General features: G+C 38.8%; 1 protein-coding gene across 2 annotated transcripts in view; it reads left to right on the top strand.

The window, feature by feature from the left end:
* Window positions 1-25,765, top strand: part of DAPK1 (death associated protein kinase 1) — a 96,572-nt gene that overhangs the window by 33,268 nt on the left and 37,539 nt on the right. For both annotated transcript variants that reach the window (XM_061343945.1, XM_061343944.1), the window contains exon 2: window positions 15,823-16,044. In XM_061343945.1, coding sequence (XP_061199929.1) covers window positions 15,823-16,044 — 222 coding nt within the window. The remainder of the gene's footprint in view (window positions 1-15,822; window positions 16,045-25,765) is intronic.

The following is a 25,765-nucleotide window of genomic DNA, read 5'->3' as shown; positions in this document are numbered from 1 at the left end:
CTAGGGATTATACTGCTGGTGCTAGCAATGAGGAAGAAGCACAAATCCCTTACTTGTTCATTTGTACCTCTGGAGCAGAGCATGGGTAAGGGATGGACTCAGTGCACACTGTAGGGGTACTACCCTCTTGTTTGCCAGCTGTAACTGGGGAATACTAGCATTCTGCGAGAACACCCTTGATAAAACTGTGTTTACAAAGTCATTTGTGAATTCAAAAATTGTTTATTTTGGGTCTGTATTGAGAAACACTTCATCACTTAAGCAGGTGTCTCCAAGTTATCCCACTTGTTTTATCTCTGGTGTAGCATTGCATATCCATAATGTATAAAGCAAGAAGGTGAAGGGGAAAGGCCAGGTCATGTAGGACAATCTCCAGTTCTTCAGTGCAGAAGTCTGCAGAAGTGACCTTCAGTTAAGACCATAATTTCTAAATGTTTCCTGTAGTTTGTGCACTCCATTGCTCTCAGCCCTTGTAACAGGCAGATAGGATTTCAGCTTCAGCTTGCAGTGACTGCTGTGTGGATGTCTCTGTGACTTCATCTTTATTCTGATGTCTTAACTCTTCCTCTGTGTAGAAGGAGCTGCAGTGCTGAAAGCTAGAATTGATGTGTGCAAGTCTTTTGTAGACTGGATGAATTACTGTAGAAAATGAAACTTTTCTGATGCAATGGTAGTGATTATAAATACCCAACTATTTTGAATAACAAATCTCCTGGCATCCTGTTAGTCAAAACCAAACTTAGAAAAAAGTTCTCTGTTTTGGCACAGAAGCTGGATTTTAAGAAACAACTCTTCTTGATAATGCTGATATGGACTTGCAACGAGGTTATTTGTTGTTGGGGTTTTCTTCCTGTATCTTTTTTGTTTATGTTTGTCCTTAATGTTGATATTCATTGAACATATTGCTTGTAGTGATGAAAGTATTTGCATTGCTACAACAGCGTCCAACCTTCTGTTCAGTGTAATAGTTTTCATAGCTTTCGTGAAGTTTTATCAAATTATGCCTGTGGACTTCTGACCACTTCACAGTACTGACTGTAAGCAATCAAGGTGTCGTTAGGTTAAAGCTTACAGAAGAGAGTTACTGGGCACAACATGAACTTGCTGAAGTGCATCCAGAGTAGAGAAGACATTCTGTGCCCCCAGTAGATCACGGAGAGACAGATGCTGCTTCAGATGGACAGCTGCCTGCACACATGCTGCGTTACACAGTCCGGCTGTGCATAAGCAGGTTGCTTTCTGTAGCAATGCAGAAGATTAACCTTTCATCCCAAGTGAAACTTGGAGTGAAAATGAGGCACCACTTGCCACTTAAGGAACATAGCCCCTAAGATGTTGCATTAATATTTAATGAAAGTGTGAACCCCAAATCATGGGATTCAGGTAATTTCTGGATGTTGCCGCGTGCTGCTGTCTCCAGAGATCCTTTTGTTAAAATTACCTTACGTGTAGATTGCTACGTCTTCCCTAATCTTTCTTTAGGGACAGCAATTTTTATACCTACAGTAAAATACAGATTTAGAGCATTAAAAAAAAAACAAACCCACAAGTATTTTTAACAATAAGCTTGTTTATATAAAGTATATAGCTATATGTTTATATAAAGTATATGTAGCTAAATATAAAGTATAAAGCTAAATAGGATGACATCTAGGAATCACTTATCCATTTCTCTTGCTTCAGAAGAGCAGTTCAACTGCCTGTAAGCATAAAAACCTGGTATTGTCTGTATAGCAGCATAACACTGAAACATGAAGCTTTTAATGCTCTTTTCTTAACTATATGCATATTGCTGGCTTTTTCATAATGAGTCAAAGTAAGTACTTACAGACGGAAAGCATGTTAAATATTGTGCAAGGAAATTAAAGTGGGTTTTGAGAGGAAGTGGACACCATTAATAATATGGAATGCAAATGGATGAATTCCCAAAGGATGGTGGTGATACTGCAATTTTCAGACACTTCAAGAGAGCCAATAGATCAATAATATCATGATGGACTTATGTCTTCTGTTAATTTGATGCAAGCCTTTTAATTTTAGTGATCTACTGTTATTTCTCATTTTCAGGTTCTGAAAGAGTTAGCCAGTCATCAATCCAAAGACTTGACATTTTTCCCACTTCTCAAGTTCCATCTGGAAGTCTAACTGTAAACCTCATTCTTGTTCCACAAGGAGCACTCACGTGAATAAAACACGTGCTTAACCTGAGACCATGTTATTATTCAGCAGTTGTGCTCCAAACTTGCCATCTCTCAAGTGCTGCACAATAGCACTTCAGGATCCTACCAAAGGAAGAGAACACTGTGTTTTTAGTGAAGGGACCAAGTGGCTGGGTTCGGCTGTGGTTTTCATCCATGACTTCCACGACTACACTGTGATTGGTGTTGTAGCAGGGAATCCTAAAATGAAATACTTGCATGTTAAACAAAGCCAATACTGAAGAAACAAAGAGCAGTTATCTTCAGTTCAGCATGTTGAGACATTTTTATGTTTCAGTGTAAAAATGCAGAGATTGAGTTGCTAGGTCATAGGCTCCCTGGAAGGAAGGGGCTCGGAGGGTTACGTGTTATGTTAAAAAGTGATAAGGATTTGGGTAGAAATAGTTGCACAAAAAAAAAATCTTGTCAATCTTCTCCCTCCCCTCCCTCCAGCTATTGAATTCGTACTACGCACAGAGACTGGAGAGCATACGAATGCCCCAATCCTTTCTGTGTTTGGAGTTTTAGAAAATATGTAGTTGCTGTAAGTTGGAGCCGTTTGCAGTAAGCTAAAGAGATTTTCAGTTGCTGTGGTTTGGATAATTATTCCATTTAGTTCAGTTATGGTGAGACTGTTGATACCAGTATTTAGAATAATTGGGAGTGGGAGAGAAAGGAGGTTAAAAACCTTAAGCAAACCAGTGGAAATTTGTGTTTACTTCTTGGAAGAATATTGGTCTGGAATTAGAAAAGAGATGTGAAACCCATACGTAATAGTATTCCTGGAAGTGAGACATCTTGGCAAATACTGGAACTTCAGATGGTTTGTACTGTTAATTGGGCAGTACTTAAAATTGACTGGCATGGGCCCAAAAGCAAATGGATAGGTAAATGTCCAAGAATTTCCTGCAGAAATACTATTCCCTAATGGGCTGGAGGCGAGAGTACAGGCGCACGGGGTGTTGATACTTCCTATATTGATGCTGGTTATGCAGCAGGATTTGCAGATTAATCCTTTTGCCAATGCTGTAGATTGATGGGTAACCACATGATGTGCCATCTGCCACTTAGCTCTTAAGTTAAATTTAGATGTTGTGCACATTTTTTCAATTTGTTCCTTGAAACAGTTGTAACAAAAGTGTTATTCAGCTATCTAAACAAGAGCAAGTAACTTTGAAAAGAGTAGATTTGTGGGGTATTTTTAACGCAAGAGATACAGAAGCTTTAAATTATCAATGCACAGTTTACTGTTATTTGTTTATTTATAGTAAGAAATTTGTTTTTGAACATGCGGAGACTCCACCCATTTCTTACATCCATGCTTGAGACCTTAACAGGTTCTGACTGTTTCCCTCTGATAATAAATAGGCTCCACTGAGTGTTAAAGGTGCTCAGGGAAGTGTGAATGCACATTTGGGGTGCAGCACTCTGTTGAATTCAGAAAGGAAATGTAATTGTCAGGGTTGGTTGTTCTTCCCCACCCAATCCCCCTGTCCCCAGAGTATGTTTCTTTGGTGTGCTCTGCCATTTTATTGCAAAGGTAAGCTAGGCAAGTTGGAAGCAAACCAGCTATTGTATTCAGGACATAGTATATGCAGCAAGAGAGTGATTTGCAGAACAGAGTGATCTGAAGAAGTCTCTCCTAGGAGAGACTTGGGGTGGAACTGAGTACCTGGCCGTCCCATTGGAGTCAGGGAAGAGCAATAGGGAAGACAGCAGAGTTCAAAGGGTGGAGGAGGAATTTACAATTTTTCAAAGTTTTAGACAATCTGGCTTAAATACCTAGATCTAGTGATACAGGAGAGGTGGACTTCAAAGTGCTGAGGTCTGAGGCAAAGGCAGAGATCATAAAAATATGGAATTAAGAGGGTTTAGCAAGGAAAATAAATGCAGAAGGCTGGCAGTTCTGACAATAATTAAATCTTTCAATTACATTAAAAGAGCATAGTGAATGGGGTGAAGAGGGTTGAAGGTGGTAAACACAAGAGATAAACAGCCTATGAAACTATGCAGCCTAATCAAAAATTAGTGTTTTAAAAAAGCCAATAGGCAAACAAGTGGTGTTTCGTTTGTTCTAAAAATCTTTCACCAAGGAAGACTAGCAATGCAGCAAAATGAGTGGTGCGCCTTGCACAGAGTCTGATCATGTTGCCACAGTGGGACACCTGGTGACAGCAAGCCTGGTTTATCACGTGTTGTAACCAGGAAATCAGTTCATGATTGAGGTAGAAGAAAGGAAAGGAGCGTGTGTAGTAGGAGGTGCCCTGCTCCAAACTCTCTTAAACCTTGGACTTGATGGTTTTGTTGCCCCTGCCATTATTTCTAATCAGGAGGTGGAATAAACTCATAGGATGGTTGCAGCTGTTTGTTGAAAGCAGTAGAACATTTTATTCAAAGGTCTTCAATGGAAAGCAGATGCATTATTACATTTAACAGATGGGAGCTATTTCCAGCAATTTTCAAGTATTTCCCAAAATGATTCTATTGTATCAGTGCTGAAAAGAGAAACAGTTTGAAGACTTCCATGTGAATGCTTAAATCTTCTAAAGTATCCATCAAGATTAAGATTGCACATTCACATAACATTTTGTGTGAGGTTGCTCTTTGTCTTTTCTCTGCCTTAATGGTTTCATGTGTGGGGCTGTTTGTTTTTTTTTCTCCCACTTATTTTGCTCCTGAATTGTATAAATCCATCTTTTGGATATGAAATAAGAAAATTATAAGGGTTATTTTTAATGCTTTAAGAAATCTGAAGATCACCTGGGAAAACAGAACTGAAATTCATTTTACAGTTATCTAAATTGAGGGAAATTGAGTCATAGGATTTTTTTTCTTTCCCTTAAAGATGAAAAAGCAATAAAATTAATTTAAGACCGATGTAATCTATAGAAACACACAACTTGGACAGCTTCAGAAATAAAGCTTAAGGACTGTGCATAGGCTTTAAAATGCATCTTTCTTGCAAAGCATTTTCTACTGAACAGGCAACTTTTGAAGGATCTGTTGCACGATTGAGTTGTAGTCTGCCAATTTGAGTTTACAGATGTTAACTCTTATTTAAAGTCTTGGGTAAGCTTTGTTGTTCAATACTTTTAAATGATGATGAAATGCACTGTAAGCCTTGACAGTGTCTTACAATTACATGCTTTGTGTGGCAGTTCAGTTTAGATAATAAATAATTGTTGAACTATTCTGTATACAAAAGGCTGACTTGGTTTGTAGAGAGCTTTCCATTCTTTGTAACTCCTGTATTATTCTTTCTCATTATTTTGAACTAAGACCAGTGGTATCTCTAGAGACAAATTCATGTTCAATGAAGATAAAGTCTTCAGAGGTGATGTTCTTCATGTGATTTGTTTATATTAAATTTGTTATACGTGTTTCTGTTCTAATGCTTGTTTATGATTTAATACGTTCTTGAACAGCATTTACTTTTTGCTATACTTGTGTGATGTATTGTAACTCAAGTACTTAACCTAAACATCCCTTTGAAGTGGTGAAGTAAACCACAGTTCCGTCACATCTAATTAAGTATCAAGAGGTAGACTACCTAAGGAAAATACAAATGGCCTCTGTTTCAAACCAAACTGATGCTGCTTGCCTTTTTAAAAGTCTTTTCATGTTGAAGCACACAATAAAGCACCTCTCACTTTGCTTTTCGGAAGTCCTTCCACTCTTTTCCCTGCTCTTGTATGCCAACACTCAGGAATTCCGCACAGCAATTAAATTTGCAGCTTCATGGAGAGACTAGTGTTACCCAGGGAAAACACATTTAGTGGGCTGAAATCGTGTTCAATTTAGAGCCCTGTGGTGGAACAAAGCCTTCCTTAAAGGAAAGAATGTGAAGGCACTCTCCTGCGGTAAAAGAGAGGACTGCACTCTCGTTTGGTTACATAGCAGCCCTACTTGGCAAGGGCTGTCCATTAGCCTTCAGGCGAAGTGCATCAGCAGGATACAAATGTTGCAAGCTCTTTGACTCTTTTAATTTCTTTTTTAAGGTTCCTATGCTACTAATTAAAGCCCTTTTCAAGCACAGTAACTCAGTTACCACTTACAAAGATAGAATATATCAAATATCTACCTGCTAGCTCCACAGCATAGTGTGTATAAACTATAAACAAAATATCATATAGTCATATTTTGGTTTGTATCCTGTTCCTGCAGTGCTCTCTCTAGTCATGATTGTATAGAGATACTGGCATATTTCGGTACACAGAGAGTGGGTGAAAGCATTTACATGTATTGCATGTAAATGGGGGGTGGGAAGAGCTGGATTTTGTGTGTGTGTATATATATATTTTTTTTTTAAAAAAACTATTATTTGTTCCACTTCACAATAAAGCCTAATCATGAGACTGTATTTTTTCTAAACTTCTTGTTTCTGAATGTGAACAATTATTCAGTCATCTGCAGTAGAAGTTAGCTGTCAAATGCTGATACGGAGGATCCACTTTCTATCATCTTGGTGTGATGGACTGTATTAGTTTTATGGCTGCTTTTCAGCTCAGTAAATGTATGCACACGTGTGCATGCATGCACACTCTAACAGTTTTAACTTCTTTGACATTAACTGTGCTGGGAAAATTTTATCATAGTTCTCTGCATAGAATTAGCCCCTTTCTTTTCAGCTGGGGTGTTGAGAAAGCCATGGGAGGGTGTGCACTGGTGTGCTGTCTCACTTTCAACATGTGGGTACAATACACTAAAAGTGTTACAAACCTAGCTCTCTTTCTTTATCCCCTTTTCTCTGAGCCTGCCAGAACCATCTGATTAATCTGCTGGTGCTTAACAATAATTGCTGTTCTGGAGAGCTGTGTTCGGTGAGATGGCATCTTGAACAAATACATAGATAGAAAATTGTCTGTGTAGTGAGTCTTGGCAAAGCTGCTCACCCTCTTGATCTTTTGTCCTTTTTAAATGTGTGGACCAGAAAGTGAAGTAGCAGTATGATAAACTGGTATTGTGAAGACACTTTGTAGCATAGTCTTCCATTCAGCATTGGATACATGTGCATACATGTAGAAAGGCGGAGAAGTAGTCCATCCCAGTCTTGTGTCCACACCTACGTGCCCCTTTCTCTCATTTTCCATGTAGGACTTGTAGTGATACGAAGCACATGAGAAACAATAAATTGTAAACAGCATGTTATCTTCCTTGTACTATGTCATAACAGAATGATAAATTACTTTATCTATGCCCTCCCTTAGGACTACTGGTTCTTCTGGGTTTCTAAGAAAACAACAGAGAGCTTGAAAATCACTTTCCTGTAAGCTTAGAAAACATCTAGAGAAGTGTGCTAGCAGCCTGATGAAATTGCAGAAAACTGCAGAGCAATAGAGACCTCCATTTTCATCGGTGTAATCTGCTGAGGCTAACAGCACAAGAGGATTTCTGCAGGAGTTAAATGCATAGTTGAAATGCATAATGGTAGCTTTTCAAATAACCAAACCACAAAAATATAAGGCACAAGCTTTAAAATGCTGGAGAAAAGAACAGCTTGGACAAATGCCCTACAGTTGTGATTCATTGCTTTCTGGTCTATTCTGCAACATGACCTCAGTTATACAAGGTTATGATAGGTAGTTTAGTATATGGATATGTTTAAAACGTTAACTTAGACCACCTGCTTTTTACAGTGTTTGAAACCTCAAATTCTGACTGCTTCATTCTGTGATACCATTTGTTACAGACACAATCTTTCTATTAATTTCATTAATAAATAATAAACACTGTTTGAACTGTATTTGAATAGGTAGTACGACAGAGGTTTCAGTTGATTTATACAGACAAAAAATGGTATCTGATAATGCAGTGGTTTTTTCCAACTGACAGTATTTTACACAGTAATCAGATGATTTTAAATGTTAGGCTTCTGTTTATTTTGTTTTGTTTGGGGTTTTTTTTCTGAAAATATATAAGGGAAGAAGTCCTTTTTATGCCTTGGATGTTTTGGTAAAATATCTTTAAATTATTACCTTTCTGTATGGATACATCAAATATTTCAAACTATTACAGCATCATATAGATTGAGTCAGTATATTGAATACGGGTATACGAGTCAGTACATGGGATCAGGGTACTTCTGAAACTTGGTAATCTGACACCAAATACCTCTAAGTCAGAAACTGGTGAAGGGAATTTAAGAGACACAGAGTCCATAAGTGTATAAACATGTGTATGTATAACAAGAAACTTGGAAATTAAGAAATACTGGTTGTCGGTACATTTGTTTGTCTTTGCTTTATATATCTGCCAGATTTTCTTCTTTGCTTCCCTTGTTGTCCTTGCTCTTTTCAGCTTTGCTACTGTTCCAGAATATTTTGAAGGAAAATGCATCATCATACATTTTACTGAGAAAACAGGTATAAATTACAGCTTGATTTAAACTCCATACATGTTGGAATGTACTGCAAAATTACATAAGTGTGTTACTCTTCTGCCTTTGTACCTGCACCACTCTACTATTTATAGTTTCATGGTCAAGTTTGATTCAGTTCTTATAGTTGTTTTTCTATATTAGTAGTAGTTGGGAAAGACCTCTCCTAACAATGATCTCTTTAGTGCACTGTGAGATTTCAGCTGGCTTATCCTCCTGTTTACTCACTTGTAGGATTTGAGGAGTATTTTCTCTTTAGCTTATATGCTGTATGACATTTAGCTCCTCTTCCACCAGTTTAGTACTGGTTTTTTTTTGTGTGTATCTCAAAGTTACTGCTGTTGTGCTATGACCAGTGTGCCCTTATAACAAGTGTTTATGTGCAGCTGAAACAAGTTTACAGTGATAAATAGGCCTCAGGTGCTTGTGGCTCCTTATCCTACCAAGTAATTAGGTGATCCTTCATGTGACAGAGTGGTCAAGTACTTTGAGTGCTGACACTTAGAGTCACTGTGGACCAGGAAAATGCATTTCTCCATGAACACAAAGCAGACAGCTCTACTGTCAATTGTGAGATGTGTGTCTGTGTCAGCACTTGAAGTGCTTATTACTTACATTGAAAATTGTTTTGACAGAGCTGTTAAAACCCCACCAAAACCAAAAATAACCCCCAGCCTAATTATCTATCCAGGATCCATATATTCTGCAGGTAACAGCTGTCCTGCAGTGTTCTCATCATCTTCGTGTTGTTTGCCATGTCTTTTCAAAGCTTTTCAGTGCTTGGAGGACTGGCAGCTGAACAACACTTCTGGTAATCTCAGCATCAGTGCTAGAGAATTAAACATTGGAGGGGAAGGGGAGGAACACAACAACTGTGAGCACCGTGCAAGTATTTCTGATTTTCAGAGCCTAAATAAATACAAGATTATCAGTCAGTCCTGCATTCATTCCCTATGTGCCTATACTCTTTGGTTGGCTCAAAATTAAAACTGTGATTTGGGGAAAGGGCATGTTGCTTAAAATGCCCTCTCTGGGGAAAAGATGTGCCTGCTCTTAGGGAAACTCTACGTGCCAAGATACCTTTTCATAGAGTATGTCAGTTTCTTTATCAAGATCTGTGAAGATTTTTCTTTGCAGATGCGATGGTGGTAGCTAGCACTAGTGCTACTACTCCATGAGACATGTTGTCTTTTGAGTGTGGTACATGTGAAATGCTACCACTTCCCAGTTGCATCTGCTTGAAGTGCTCTGTTAACCTATTAAACACAGCTTACACCACTTGCTAATGGGGATAATAGCTTATCTTCTCAATGGGGCAAGGGTAGTGCTTTGTGCTAGAGACTCTCAGCTGTGGTATTGTAAACATACATGTAGGAGAGGTTCTCAAGTGTCTCTGTAAGTGCACTGTCTTTTGCAAGACCATAAAGAGGGAGACAGGACTGAGGGGAAAGAGCTTGCCTGCAACTTGGCATTGCAGATGAAGTGAAAATGTTTTGTTTCATTTAGAAGATGTAGAGGGATTTAATGTAGCTATAACCCTTCACAGTTTGTGGAAAAGTTTTCCTTTCCTTTGGAAAAGACTCAGGTACTGCTACCTCACTGGAGAGTTTTGTGAGAGACAGTGTTGCTAGCAGAAGCAGCTCAAATGCCCTTGATGACAGGCAGCGGTACATGGGTGGCAATGGTGAGTGATGGAGCTGACCGATGCTGAGGTACTGCTGGGTGTGCAGGTCGCCTGCTCAGTTGGTCTTCCTTGCTTCACATCTCTGAGGAAAGACAGAGGTGTCTGCAGTCTGCTAGTAATGGTTTCATTGGGGGAAACAAGTACCTGTATGATAGCCGCAGTTTTTTTCACTGGCTAATTAATTGTATTATGTAAGCCTCCTTCTGTGGGATTAGTGTAATATTTTAAAAGGAAAGCAGTCAGACAAATAGTAAAAGCAGTTGGATCTTAATATAGCACATTTTCAGATTTGAGTAGTAAACACCAAATTTTTAGACTAGGAAAAAAGAGCCTAAGTGTCAGGAACATACCATGATATTTTATTGTTCTGATGTCAACATAACACCTTTTCCTTAGTCTTATCCCCTGTTCCCATTAAACTTTCGCTTTTGAATGTAGTCCTCAGAAGACAGCATGGAGAATTACCCTATGCTTGCCCTATTGTGACAATAAGTAATAGAAAAATAGTCCATGGGGATTACTTGAGTATCTCTGTGTCCAGCTTGGAGGGTTCTTGGGGCAAGAGTTTTAGTTCTTAAAGAAGGATCTAGCTGGGAAGAGCTGGTGCAGAAAGCTGGGAGTGGGGAGGAATACAGGGTGTCTGCCACCCATAGTCACTGTGATCATCCTTCTGGAAAAAAATGAAAGGACTTGGTGAGGTCCTTTTGGAAAAAAGATGGAAAAATGTAATGGGATAAGTACTTGTTTTGAAGCAAGAATGGAAAATCACTGAATGTGGAGATACCATGAGAAGTGTGCCAAAAAGAGTGGATTTAGAATAGTAATTAACTGCTGGTTGAATAAGAATTGCAAGATCACAAAACAAATTACTGTTATTAACAGAAGTATTTGTTCTAACATCAAGCTGTCATCCTGCTGCACTGTTTAACCTGATTCTGCCATGTGGAAAACAAAACAAAAAAAAATTGATATTTTATTAAGTGTGAATTTGTGATTTATTTCTGTATTTTTTTTCAGTGTGATTGTCTCCTAAATGGCAATCACCTTCAAAAGCAAGGGAACTTAAAAAACTGAAGGACTTTCTGGCGTTGAACACACTGTATGAATGAATGCTGGATCAGAAACTGTAGGATCTGTGGGAGAATATTGCTGGGTATAAATGTGTTAGATCCTACACAATTGACTTACAACAACTTGTTGCAGTTCTGTGTGTTAAAGCCCAATAAGTACCTGTTGATTTACACCTCTCCTGCTTTTAAAACAGGAGAGTTATAAAATGGTCTGTCTTAGGGATCCCAGGCATGAAACGGCCCCTTTGATTGCGCCTTAAGTGTCATCTGCATGCACAGCATTTAATGACAAACAACTAATTGTGGGGTTATGTGCTGAATACCACAACAGGCAGCAATAAGGAGGTTATTTGGTAAAAGATAACACTTAGTCTAGATACCTGTTAGTTGATAGCTTTTTTGCTGCCATGAGCAATGTCAAAGATTTCTGAAGCCTGACATCCTGATAAACTATGAATGGTACCAATCTATAAAGTTGTGTGGTTTTAAGCAATGTATTGGTCTCCCAATTACACTTTTATATTGAACTGTAATAGATTGGACATCCTTCAAACAGGTAGTTGGAGGAAAAAGTGAAAGACTAAAAAAATAAAGCTGTGTAGCTCAGAAGAGAGGAGGAGAGAGATCTGCTTGTCCTACGTGGTCCACTTTGTTTCAGTAAGTCAGCTTCGTGCTCTAATATCATAGTTCACTCATTGTCAAAAATATGATTAAACAGCCTCAGCTATAAAGGCATCAGAAGCATGAAGTGGCTTTGGGAATGGTGTAATTTAAATATGGATAGTACTATGGAAAAGTCATCTTTCTTTAGCTTACAGGTCTACAGTGCATATTTAAAAACACACCAGGAATGCTTTTTATTTAGAAAGTAATTAGAAAATGTATTACTCTCATAGGTGCAGAAAAAATCCACCATGGGCTAAAGATTGCAATTTTAAATACCAGAATTTTCCAGAAGTCAGTGATACATGCTTTGTCAGTGAAACATATGTAATTTAATCACAGTCAACCTTTATATTTAAGTCTTCTTGGATGTCAAAATGCATTGTGTGTCAATGTACTTCAGAATTATTTTGCAGGCCCAGACTCTCCAGAGGTGATGTTAGCAGTAATTTGGGGTTTTAGTGTTTTGGGGGTTTGTTGTTGTTTGGGTTTGTTTGGTTTGCCTTGTAGAGTGTTTTTTTCTTTAAATGAAGAAGGTTTTGCCCTAGACTTAAGGGGTGAGCATTGATAAGTGGTTAGCCACATAGCATTCATGCCTATGGATGAATCATAAGCAGAAATATTTTTCTTACTCTTTGAGGCAGTTCAGGCTTCTAGCCTGAAAGCCAGCCAGGTGGCCAAAATGCAACCAATGGCTTTTTACTTCTTTATGGCTTGTGAGTTTGAGTAGCTGTTGAGAGTATGGTGATGCCTGCATCTGTCTGCTGCCTGACTTCGCAGTTTCTCTGGAACTGGGGACTGTCTGAAAAGCCGATTGCTTTTTAAGTAAAGCTGCATATTTCTGTGGAGATGTGCATGTTCTGCAGGAGAGAGTGAATTGCTCCTTTATTTCGCATAAGCAAGGGCCAGAAGACTGTGTGTGTTCTCTGCAGCAATGCAAATACCTCAGTCATTTGTACCACTCTGGCCTGCTGTCCACAGTGCAAAAATGCGCAGACCCTGGAGATCAAACCCAGAGCCACTGTTGCAGGAACAGTTGGTGTGAACCAAGCAGAGAGGGTTGGTCTAGCCGTCTGCTGCCAGTTTAGGATCACACATCTTTCAGAGGTTATTTGCCCCATCTGCCAGTCCCATGTCAATCTCTTAGGTGTCCTAGAGCGTTTCAGGTATCACTAGCTAACCAAGTCTAGGCAAGTGAAGCAGGTCTTCCAACCTCCGTGTAATGGGTAAGAGGATATGGAGTGGCTTAAAGCAGTGCTCTGTCCAGTGCAGTTTGTAATAATGTGTTGAGCCCTGTCTGGACCTGGCCTGTGACAACTTTGTGCAGAATTGGAGAAGGAGAGGGGCAGTTTAAGGCAAGGAATTTTTTTCATGCAGCGTAAAGTCATCTCACAAATTATTAAACTGATTTCAGGAAATAAGGAAGAATTAAGTTTGAATGGTGATCGTAACATTGAACTACAACCAAACTTTGAAACTTAAAAGGCTGTTTGTTTTGCTTCTCTTTGAGTTTATTTCTCTCACTGCCTGTGGGTTTATTTTCTGTCACACCCAGTGGCAGCTACCTTAATGGTGGCTTCCTAGAAGAGGATCTCTTCACCCTGCCTTCTAGAGGTGACAGTTATTTTGCTTTGCCCAGCTGCGTGTCCCAGTTCAAGTCAATTTGTCACTCGGGGTTCTGTATAGGGTCACCATAGTAATGGTGGCAGTGGCAACACAGCAGCACAAGGTGTTCTTAGCTGATCAGCCCTTTAAATTCAATAATCATGAGTGTGATTTTCTCTTTACAGCATTTTATTAGCTTCATTTATTGCATAAAATGGTTGCTGAACACTTACTATTTTCTATTTTCTATAGATTGTGCACACCTTAATTGTTTAACTACTTTGCTGGCATATTTGACAATGTTCATTCTCCAGTAATAAGGTAGTATTGTGCATTTAGTTCATGCATAAGATGTGTAGCTTTGGGTGAGTCCCACTTGGCACTTTGTCATTCTGTGATGCCCTTTTTGCAGGTGATACATCTTCTAGAGAGATCTCTGTCAGCTGTAATTAATTAACCACTGATACAAGTCAGCTCCTCTTCATGGTATGGATAGAATTATACATGCCTAGATATAAGCCTACTAGGCTTAGCTTTGATTTAACCGCTGTTCTAAGTCTACTGTAGGGGACAACACTTCTTCAGTTAACAGGGTAGGCTAACTTCAGAAGATTTTGCAAATAAATTTTTTGCAAATAATTTTGCAAATTCTTCATACAGTCAAGTAAACCAAAACCAGAATTGCCAGCAAGAGATCAAGAAAACTTAAAAGCAAAACTCAGTGATACTAGAAATCCTGGACTTGCTTTAACTCAGCATTAGATTCCTGGTGATTTCTGATTTGAACTGGTCTGTACATCTAGAAGCAACAAGCTTGTATGTCAAATGATAACGTACTGGAGTCAGCAGCTTCCTGAAGTTTCTTCTGGTATGTAACATAGTCACAGGGTTTTGTTCCTCAGTACTTTGGTATTTTTCTCACCTTCAAACAATTCCTATTTAAGAAGATGATACAATAGCTGTAATTCTTGATATTGCTGTATTTAGTTAGTGCTTTTAAAGCTAAAACCCAAGCCCTGCAGCCCAGTATCATTAAAAAAACCCAAACAAACAAAACACACCCCCAAGAAAAAAAAAAAACCAACAAAAAACAAACCAAAATAAACCACCAAAAGTACTCCCACACAAAAAATGAAAGAAAGAAACAAACAAACAAAAGAAAACAAGCCGCATACTTTAGGACAGAATAAAAGCGAGTTTTGACAGATCATATAGATTGGAACAAACTAAGCACTGTCTCTCTTCAAGAACAACAACAAAAAATTATCCTTAACGTGCATATAGAAAGAGAAACCTAGAAACCATTACTTTTGCCCAATAATCCCTAATGCACTATTTGTCAAAAATCCAATGATCTACAGAGGTGTTATCTTTTACTTACAGATACACTGAAATGTGTGCGTATGTATGGTTATGTGATGTAAAAGCAGAACCTTAACTTGCCTTTTCTGCCTTCTCTAGTGTTCTTTTCATTATTATTCTAGCCTGCTGTCATGGTTTAAACCCAGCCAGACAGCTCGTTCACTCACTCCGTCCCTTTTCCTCCCTCTTTCTTTCCTTCCTCCACCCCTTCCCCGCTCCTGGAGGCATAGGGAGGAGAACGGAAAGAATGTAACTCCCATGGGTTGAGATAAGAACAGTCCAGTAACTAAGGTATAACACAAACCACCACTGCTGCCACCAATAATAATAATAATGAGAGAGATAACAAGGGAAGAGAATACAATACCACCCACCAAAAAATGAGTCCGACCCAGAAGCCCATGTCCTTCTGGGTAGCTCCCAGTTACCTCCTGGACATGACATGCTGTGGTATGGAATACCTCTTTGGTCAGTTTGGGTCAGGTGTCCTGTCTCTGCTTCCTCCTGGCTTCCCCTCCTCCCTGGCAGAGCATGAGACTCACAAAGTCCTTGGTCAGGGTAAACATTACTGAGCAACAACTAAAAACATCGGTGTTATCAGCGCTGTTCCCAGGCTGAAAGTCAAAAACACAGCACTGCACCAGCTAACAAGGAGGAGAAAAATGGCTGCAACTGCTAAACCCAGGACAATTGCATTAGAAAGCTGTAATGTACTTTAGTCAAATTGGTAATTCAGTTACAGCTCTTTTTCCCACTGTGGTAAATAGAGGATACTTCTAACACTTCATTGAAGCAAACACTTACCTTCATTCCTCTCTCCCCATCCCCACCCCCACCCCCACCCCCCCCCCATTTCTTTTTTAGTGGGCAGTTTGCGGTAGTGAAAAAATGCCGTGAGAAAAGCACTGGCCAGCAGTTTGCAGCAAAATTCATCAAGAAACGAAGAACAAAATCCAGCCGGCGCGGGGTGAGCCGGGAAGATATCGAGCGAGAAGTCTGCATACTAAAAGAGATTCGACATCCTAATGTGATCACCCTGCATGATGTTTATGAGAACAAAACAGACGTCATTCTTATTCTGGAACTGTAAGTAGCTGTAGAGACCTGGGGACTAGTAACAGAATACTGGTTGGTTGGTTGGTTGGTTGGTTGGTTGGTTTTAACAAAATAGATGCTTTTTCTGAGAATCATAGGAATTTAATCATTTAATTATAACCCCAAAAGGTGATTAGTAATAGCCTTAGAATTCTTTAGTTTTAAGTCAGAGTTGTAGCTTCTTGATCTCTACACCTATTTTTCACTACAGTGCACCACACAATCTACTGCCAAGGTTAAAAAAAAAACACCCCAAACCAGCATATTTAGAATTTTATTCTGCTTGTTACTTTAATCACTGTTGATATTACGGATCCAGAAGAATGGCATGGGGCTAAGTAAGGTGATATAAAGATAAGAGCAGAGGGAAATACAGATTCTAAGTGGACATTAGTTTAGCAAGTATTGCTATGTTGGTGTAAAGTAAAGTAGCATCACAGCTTTTTCTCTTTTTTTTTTTTAACCCGCTTAACAGAACAGAATTTTCCCAGTTCTGTCCTGTGTAAATGTAAACTGAACTTTCATGTTATTTCATATAGCTTTAGTTCCCATTTTCCACTCAAGGTTATTGTTAACAGATTGAAGTAAATATATTGTCAGAGAACACTTCTGCATTCTTTCAAGCCTGGCTTCCAGTTCCTCAAAGATTGCAAGTTTAGAAGTTAAGCATCACTCACCCATTATAGTTTGCCAGTGCCTGCTGGTGGGACATGCATCTCTTTACATAAGGTGCATACCTGACGCTGTATAATTGGCATTCCTGCTCTGTGGTTTGGTACCAGATTCTTGGGCACCACTTGTGTCTTTTCCTTGGCTGTTCATATAACTTTTCGTATGAAGGTTATGTCTTCCTGTTTACTAGCTTTGGTAAATGTTATTTTCACTTGTTTTACAAGCATACTTTAGTGTTGTGTGCTTTCAGTAACATATCTATAGATTTGCAGCCTAGATTTAAAAAGAATACTGGAAAGTTGGAGTTTCGTCTTTTCTGTGGTATGTACATGCATGATACTATGTTAACTTGGGGTAATATAAACAAGTTTGGGGTATTTTTTTAACAAAGCTTAACTGTCATCCTGTATGAAGTAAAATTACCTTATATTCCTGTCAGAGCATCTACTACTCCTGCTTTTCGTTTGGAGCTCTTTAAATGTGTCATGAGTACACAGCAAAATTAGTGTGATCCTTTTTCCTCTCCCTGTTGATACTCGCTATTGCATTCCTTCTGTCTACAACCTTGTATCACTGCTTCTGCAGTGCATGCTTTCTGTTCTGTAATATGGCCAGCTGATATCTGGCCAGTGTCTGGACTTGAAAGCTCTGAGGGGCACCCAGTAATCATGGACAATGGTAGGAGGAATGGGGCTGTTCTGCACCCGAATCCCTTCCTACATGGATAGGAGCTCTTCTGGCAACAAGGTTGCTTTGTGTCTTTGTGTGTACCTCCTGAGGTTCATTAAATGGAAGAAGATCCTGCTTCTGAAAATGAGCGTTAATATGTCTTAACATTGACGGTGTGAAGCTCAGCAAACTGTTGGCATTACAATTTAACCAGTTATTTTGCCTAGTTAACAATCTCCATATAGTTTCTGCTGGAAACTTCCTTTTTTTGCTTTCCAACTGCTATGTGAGACTTTCAGGTTTAAGTGCTATTTGGGATGTCACAAAGGTAATGCATTAATTTACTTAGAGGGTCGACAAGGAAGAGATGACACATTTGTGAACCCTTTGTAAACTGAATTTGCTAATTGCTGTAATGTTTTGTAATTCTGAAAATCACTATGATAGTATGTAAAGCTGCTGAAAAGACAAAAAATTGTCATTTCAGTTACATGCTTAGAGACTTAAATATGTAATCCCTTTCTTCTTATGTTCTAATATTTGCATTATGCCTAGAGACTTACTCCCCTGACATTCTTTGCTCTTACAGAACAATTTCAAACAAATACAAAGCTGAAAGCTCATTAAATAACTTGTTTTGCTCTGCTCAGAACCCATCCTAAATGGCTGTTTTCCCTTCTGCTCAGAACATAGCATTTTTCCTGGGACTCATGTTCCTCTATGACTTCAGATAGTATACGTCATGCAGACAGAATTTTGTGTAATTTGATTTTTCTAGAATTCAAAGAGAAACTAAAAATCAACACTCCAGCTATGTATGAGAAATTAATGACAAAACAAAAGCCCAGAGGAAACACTAATGTTAATAAGCAAGGGTAGTAACATGAGCAGTGGTGAGGAAAAGTATCTCTGGTTTCTGTTCTTGGTAGAAGCTGCAGGCCACAGAGATCAAGCCACTGCAGCTTCCCTTTTGCTGGCTGCCAGATGTTGACATCCAGGGTCTCAGGGCAACAGTGACTATTGCCTGTTCTGTATCGATTTTTATCTCTCGGTTCAGCAGGAGATTTGCAGTATTGTGTGCAGCCCCCTAAACATTTTCATGTGTTGTTAGTCAGCTGTTTCTCAGACGTGATTGACTCTACAAATTTTCACTTCGTTCCCTTGTGGTAAATGTTACATCAGCCAGCGAAGTATTCAATGTGGTGATTTGTATGCAGAAAAATGTAGGCAGTTAGTTAATTATTATGGTTGCAAGGTCCTCACAACACTGAATGCAGAACAGAGCTGCGTACCAAAAACTATCCACATAGATGTCTGGAGGTGTTTCTCTCAACTACTTTATCTCACTGACCCTACAAAAAATAAATCAACCAAAAAAACCCTCACAAAAGAAAACAAAAAACTATGAAATACTTAATAGTCAAATGCATACTTAAGAGTTTCAGCAGTCAGACAGTAGCATGAGATATTCTTGAAGAGTGTTGTGTATTTAAAGAGACACTCTTGTTATATTTAGAGAAATCGGACATATTTTCATATTTCTAGGTCTTCCTTAATGGCAAGTATCTCCTTGATTTGGAAATAACCTTTGAAATTCCCATTCTATGGATTCTTTCATCAGCTTGCCAGGAATACTGTACATATTACATACTAACTAGAAGACACTGTCTCTTCCTCATCTAGCTTAAAACTGTAATAGTTTTTGTGGGGTTTTTTCTCCATTCACACAATAATTAATTAGTCAGAATTTTATGGTACTTTTTTCTGTCCAGCTGCAGGAAGTAGTCTCTGTTATTTGTTAGCTATTTCAGTGAGTTCTGCTGAAGCCGTCATTTTCTCAGACTTCATAGAGTAGAAAACACAGATGCTTCTGTTGCACAGTAATGACTATTTTCTTTCCTCAAGCATGTTTTGCATCTACTTGGTTCCCCTCTTGCTGACCTTTGATGCATAATCTCACTCTTCTGTTGTGTTTTTCCTTCCACTTTGTTATGTTTTCATTTAGACTGCAGACCTACAAAATATACTGTGTGTCGTGCCTTGTAGAGCCTTGGTTATGGTTTCTCAGTTCAACTGTGAAGAATGAATACCCTTATCTTAAACTATATAGTAGTTCCTTGGAATGCACAAAAGTAATGCAGATGGTATCACCTTTTAAAATGGCTTGATAGCAATAGCAGACTCTTTTCCATAGGAAGTTGTGGATGGAGTTTTTCTCTCCAAGAAACATACCTTCATTTCTGAATTGGAAATCTTAACTGAAGACAGCTCTTGTAGCATAGTTCTGAATGACGAATAACATGCTGAACTTCAGGAAAAAAAAGAAGAAAGCTTTGAAAGTGTCAGCTCAGAAAGTTGAATGACATTGACTTACAAGTCGTTGTGTATTAAATACTAGGTTTATACTTTTTAGAAAGTTCTTATATACTTTCTTTAAAATGTAGTCCTTAGCATCACAGTGTCTGAGAGATTTGCCACGTTATTGGTACCTTCATCATATTAACCAAAACAGAACAGAGCAAGATAAAGATGATCGATTCATGTATAAAGGTTCTGATGATCTTGTGAGATGCTCCTGAAGAATAAATAAAAGCATGTGATTACAAACTCTTTAAACTTCTACCTTACTGGGAGCTCGTTGAACTTTTTATATTTATAATAGCTTAACTTCCAGAGAAGCTTGACATCTGCACGCAGTTTAAGTTTCAGTTGTCTTTTGATATAAATAGATCTGAGGTTTTTTGCTAATTTTACCTGTAAGTCATAAGAAAGTTGTTCCCAAGTGGCCTTGTACTAAATTTTTAGAGGAGGATTTAATCTTTGGCGCTTACTGGGAGGTAGCAGCAGGTAAGCAATCTCTGCAATGTGAATTTGTGAATGGTCCAACTTTTTACTCCAGAATCCCAACCTGTGGGCCCACAGATAGATGCACAGAGGATATGTAGACAGGTGAGAATGAACACTTGACAGGGCTAAAAAGAAAGGAGCTAGGGCCAGTGCAACTCTGCAATGCCCTGAGCACGTCATGGAGGGAGAGCACTTGGCCTCTGGGCTCTGCAGTCCCTGAGCAAAATGCATGGCACTCTTATGCTAAACCCAAATGCTCCTCGTATGTTAAATTGTAATGTATTAGGCATGATCAAAATGCTAAGGCTCTCCTCTGGGCCAAAGTGTCTGTAACCATGTGCATTTTTCAGACTCTGGGCACTTAGGGAGCATTAGTGATGAAAACCTGAATACCAGCCACGTTTGGGACAGGAAATACTCACTGGAGTGTTCAGGCCTTCTCCTTAGTGGGACTTAACTGCTTACATCTTAGCCTAGAGTTTAGTGCCTGTGTTCTGGCTGGCATTTCTGAGCTTGATGCTTTTCTTACTTAATATAACTGAATAATTCAGTCACACTGAAGAGATTATTTTATTACAGCTGGTGTGTCTAATGGAAGCTGGACAAAGGAAAATGATGAGGCATAGCGATGCTGTAACATGTCTTGATATTTCTGGTAGCTAGATAAAGAAAAAGCTAAGCACAGTGTTTTTCTGTGAGTAGGAAACAGCTAACTGACTTGTTCTGCTCTTTCAAAACGTGGTACACTTTGTACTTCTGATGAGTGGGTTGGCAACTACACAATTCATAAAGGCTGTGAAAAGCAGTGGAGGTAAAACCATTTAACCTTAAATAAAACAGAAGGAGCCATTTTTTATTCTAGTCTTTGGCTGATAACTTCTGTTTTAAAGGAATGGAAAGGGTCATACAGCAGCCATTAGACCACAGGATGCTTAGAGAAAGCATTTATTTTGCAGTTGACATGAATTAGAGAAGGATTCAGATAATTTATCAAAACTGCTTTTAAAAAATGAAATAAAATGGTTGTGGAAATCTTTAATTTTACTAGTTTATGTTGCTTCAGAATGTAGGCAAGGCAAGTTAAACTTTGTAAGCTTCAACTTACAAGGTTAATTTTCTTCAAACAAGGGGTTTGCATTTGGGTTTGGGGGTTTGTTTGTGGTTTTTTAACTTTATTAGAAATCCTTAGATAATCATTAATTACCATTTACATGCTGTTTACAATATGAGCAGTATGATCAACATGGCATATGACTGAGTTGTTACAAGGTGACCGCACTGACTGTGAAGGTTAATTAGTTCTAAGTTCCCTGTGTAGGTTCCCATAATGACTTCCTCTGAGATCTGGTGATCAGTTCCGTTTCATAGTTAAGAAAGTCTGGAAACTTGCAAAAGCACTATCCAGAAACCCTTTTTCCCCAGAGGTGATATATTTTCACTCCCAGAGGGAAATATGTGGGTTGCAGACCTTCCTTTGAGAATGCTTGTGAAATGCTTTTACCACTGTGGCATTTTATAAAAAAAGAATGCAGTTGACCCAAAGCTTTATTTTACTTGCATCAGTCTGGGGAGTGCTAGCAGCTCTGCCTAGAAATGCCGGGGAAGCAACACGTACCATATCAGCTTTGCTCTTACTGAAAATGCTTGTACAAAATATTTGTGAAAACGTGCTCTGCTACTCAAAAACAATGTAAAATGCCGTCATGCTATAACAGTGAAAATAGATTTACTGAGCCCTCACAGCTGTGTTATATCATGGTCAATAATGCAGCATGTCCTTTATGATTAAAATTTTATTATTAAAATTGTCATCTCCGTCAGTCACAAATTCTTGTTTTATGGAGCAAAATAATTGAACAACCTATGATGCCTGCAAAATTGTGACTTGATTTAAATGTAAGCACCAAACTTTTATGCAGGAATATTAAAGTATTAATGCTTTAAAGGAAAACACCTTGTGAAGGAGAACACAGGGGCTTTGCAGCTGTAAAGGAATTAGCTGTGACTTGACTGTAATCAAGCTCTTCTGTTAATCTGAAGGGGTATAAGTTGTTCCATATCACTTATTTATGAGCACTCTGGCAATCAGAGTTGTGTTACAGCACAGATGAACTGCTCAGAAAGCTGTGTGCTAATTCCTACCAGCAAACAGAGAAATTGAAGAAAACGTCTGTGCTTCCAGAGTATATGAGGTACAGACACTCCAAAGTGCTCTACAGAAAGAAACGTTAGTGCTTGGTTAACCTCTTGCCTCTACTCCCTTAAGGAAGCAATCTATCCAGCCACTGGTTGATGGCAGTCTGCTACATGCTGGCTGCATGGGCCTCTTTGCAGAGCCCTGAAGGCAGTTTGCATGGCTCTGGAAACCTGCATAATGACCTAGTTTCAGGCAGATTTCCACAAGGCATTCATGCACCAGCCACACTAAAGCTAACTTAGAAAGAAGGCTGAACAATTGTAGTGGAAGTGGAACCAGTGTATGACTTGGGAGAAGGTGACATTCAAAAAGATCAGTTGTAGGGGCTGATGTATAGAGTTGTCTGCCCCTTCTCCTTTAGGTTAAGATTGCATTTGTGCATGAGGTGGCATGTGCACATGTGCAGTTGGTGGTAGAATGGTGTTTCTGCTTGGTTTCTGGCTCCACCTCTGAAGGTGACCCCGGGATAGTAAAATGTACAGTGTTTGTTTACTGTGCGACTCTGTTGCCCTGGCTGAGGTGCAGGGCTAGGCTTGAAAACCCAACGATTTTAGGAGGTTTGTGAAGACTGCAGTAGCTTACATAGCTAGTGTCTCTATTGGCTTGTTCTAATAAATTTCTTTGACCTGTGACATCTGAAAGTCCAGTCAAGATCATCTAGTGATGTTTAGATATATAATCTGGTAATGAAATGTATGAAAGCAGGCTCCGAATATAGACCTGGGTCACTGTAATGCAGTGAATTAATTGTGGAAGTGAAACTTACAAAGAAAGCTGTATTAAACCTCTGTGATTTTCTTGAAGTAGTTGCCTTGCAGTGAGGTGAACCTGCATAGGATCTCACCCTAGGCATTAAGGTTAAGATGCATTACATGAAGGGAAACACTAATATCCTGTAGACCAGAGGTCCAGCTGCTTCTGGAACAAAGCTGTGAGTGTATTACATCCAGTCCCTCACCCACCCACTCCTTAAGTATAGGGCTACCAAGTCACTTAGGGTCATAGTACTTAGGCATCTAAAGAAGCACACAGCACTTAAGAAAAATCTGCAACTTTTGCTAACTAGCTTTGAATTTTAAGGGGAAAAAAAAAATCAGGTTTTTTTGTTTGTCTGTTTATTTTTTTAACCAGTTAGGTTCTCTGGACCTCAGTTTTAAGATTGACGAGCACTAGTTATATTACCTGTGAAATACAGGTAACATTCAATTTTGCTCTAGTATAAGGCTTCGCATAAAAGAAGTGTCACTAAAACTAACCTGTGGCAATGACAGGATAGTACTCAGCAGTGCTAGAGAAAAGCCATATGTGATCTCATGCAATTACCTACTCACAAATGTGACATCTTTGTGACGCATAAAAGTGCATGTACATAAAACTTGTAATTTCATGCAATGTAAACTTTCAGGGTACAAAATTGCACAAAATGAAATGATTGCAGATAAAAACCTGGAGGAGACTCTTTCCATTTTATACAAACACAATTACATTTCTTTGTTAGGTAACTTGAAAATAAGTAAACATTGGGAATTAAGTCATTCTTCTGGATATAAAAGGAAGGTGTGTAATCAGTGCTACTTGTTTATAGATGATTAATAAGTTTCACAGAGATTGTCCATCTTTAATATGCCAGTGGATATAAGACTAAACTGTAACAGCCATAAAACATACCACTACCTGTGTGACACAGTCGCAGTCTGTTTTAGACTGCAGGATGGGCAGCACAGTATTGCAAATTGCTGAAAATGCGTGCTTTGTGTACTTCTTTCACATTTCTGATGCTTTAAGCATCATTGTGCACTTTCACTGTTTCACATAAGAAGTAGACCATATAAGCATGTGTTTGGAGCCTCTGGGACTCTTCCTCAGCCAAGGGTCCAGCTCTGCCAGCTCACTAAACTGTGTGACAGCCCAATGGCAAACCATGCTGAGTGCACAGAGGTGCTGGGGTTTGCTGTGAGTGCTTCTGCGGCTGCCCATGGCTGGGGAAGTAACCACAGTGAATCTGCTCTGCATGGCATGGCTGTACTCCAGCTAACAGCCTCCTGGCAAATGCAGCAGACATCCACTTGGAAACACATGAAAACAAGTTCCATGGATGTCTAAGTCTCTTAGTCCAGTAACCGGAAATTAAGAGAAATGCCAGCACTGTGTCACTGTCCAGGTTTCTGTTAATTATCACAAAATGCTACAGATACAGACCTTTGCCTGAAAACCTTTTCCTGTCTTTTCAGTTGGAAGCAAAGAATGAGAGAATATGCAAGTGTATCCATTTGTAAGATTTTTCTGACCAGCCTCTGTAAAATAATGAACTGTATTTAATATTTAGAAATTCCATTTTCATGTCTCTTAAAAAAATAAAGAAAAAAACAAGATTACCTCTCTTCCTTCCAGTCTATAATTCATGTATTTAATGGCATTTTGTTTAAGTAATTGCTTTCATGCAGAAAATACTACAACACAAATGATACCAAAAACAATACTCTCATTATTGTCTAGGCAGCTCAGTGAAAGCTCCAAGAACTCATTAAAATACACTTTTCATGCAATTTGAATTACAATAATGCAGATTTAAGTCTCTTGAAAAGTTGACACGGTAAAGTAGTCAAATGTATTTCCAGAAATTTGCATAGACTGTTTAGCTGTGTTTATGTGTTAATCCCATTATTTTTCATAATCAGAAATTTAAATTGTGAACAGATTGTATTGTTTTCCCTACAGAAAGGCAACATAAATTAGGGTGTACTTTCTGATGCCAATACAGTGCAAAATATAGGGGGTAATATGACCATTTTTATGATCTCTAAGACATTTCTAAGTAATAAAGCTACTTTTATAAACAGAAACAAACAGTTTGCCGCAGTAGACAGTCATCTCCGTATGTCCTTAAACTGAGAGGAGATCGGTTGTTTAAGAATAGTTGTAGTTCATGTTTCCTGTTCACTTCAGTATCTGTTTTTTCTGTTGACAGTTACCATTTCTCCTGCCAAACTGCTGGCAGAGCTGAGAAAAGGGTCATCTTCAGTTTATTCTGCTTCCTCAAACACAAAAATCTAGATGTGCTTATGTACCTTCCTCACTTCTTACCCCTCTTTCTGCCTGTGCAGCTAAAACACTTGCTGGAAATATACTTGGGGGCAGTAGTGGCTTTTCATTGCAGGAGAAGGGTGGTAATGTTAGAGAACAAATACAACGTACATGCTGAATGTAATGCGCTATTTCAAAGACTATATTTTCAAAGAGCTGAATGCTTTGAGGACTTCAGAAACTGAACAGTAGGGCAGCTACCAGTGTATAGTTTCACAGTAAACTTTAAATTTTGTATTTTTC

The sequence above is a fragment of the Neopsephotus bourkii genome, unplaced genomic scaffold (genome assembly GCF_033783945.1).
Source record: "Neopsephotus bourkii isolate Nb327-2 ecotype Australia unplaced genomic scaffold, CSIRO-AGI_Nbou_v1 NB_1831, whole genome shotgun sequence".
Classification (NCBI taxonomy): Eukaryota; Metazoa; Chordata; class Aves; order Psittaciformes; family Psittacidae; genus Neopsephotus; species Neopsephotus bourkii.
This window is presented reverse-complemented; position numbering and strand designations above follow the sequence as displayed.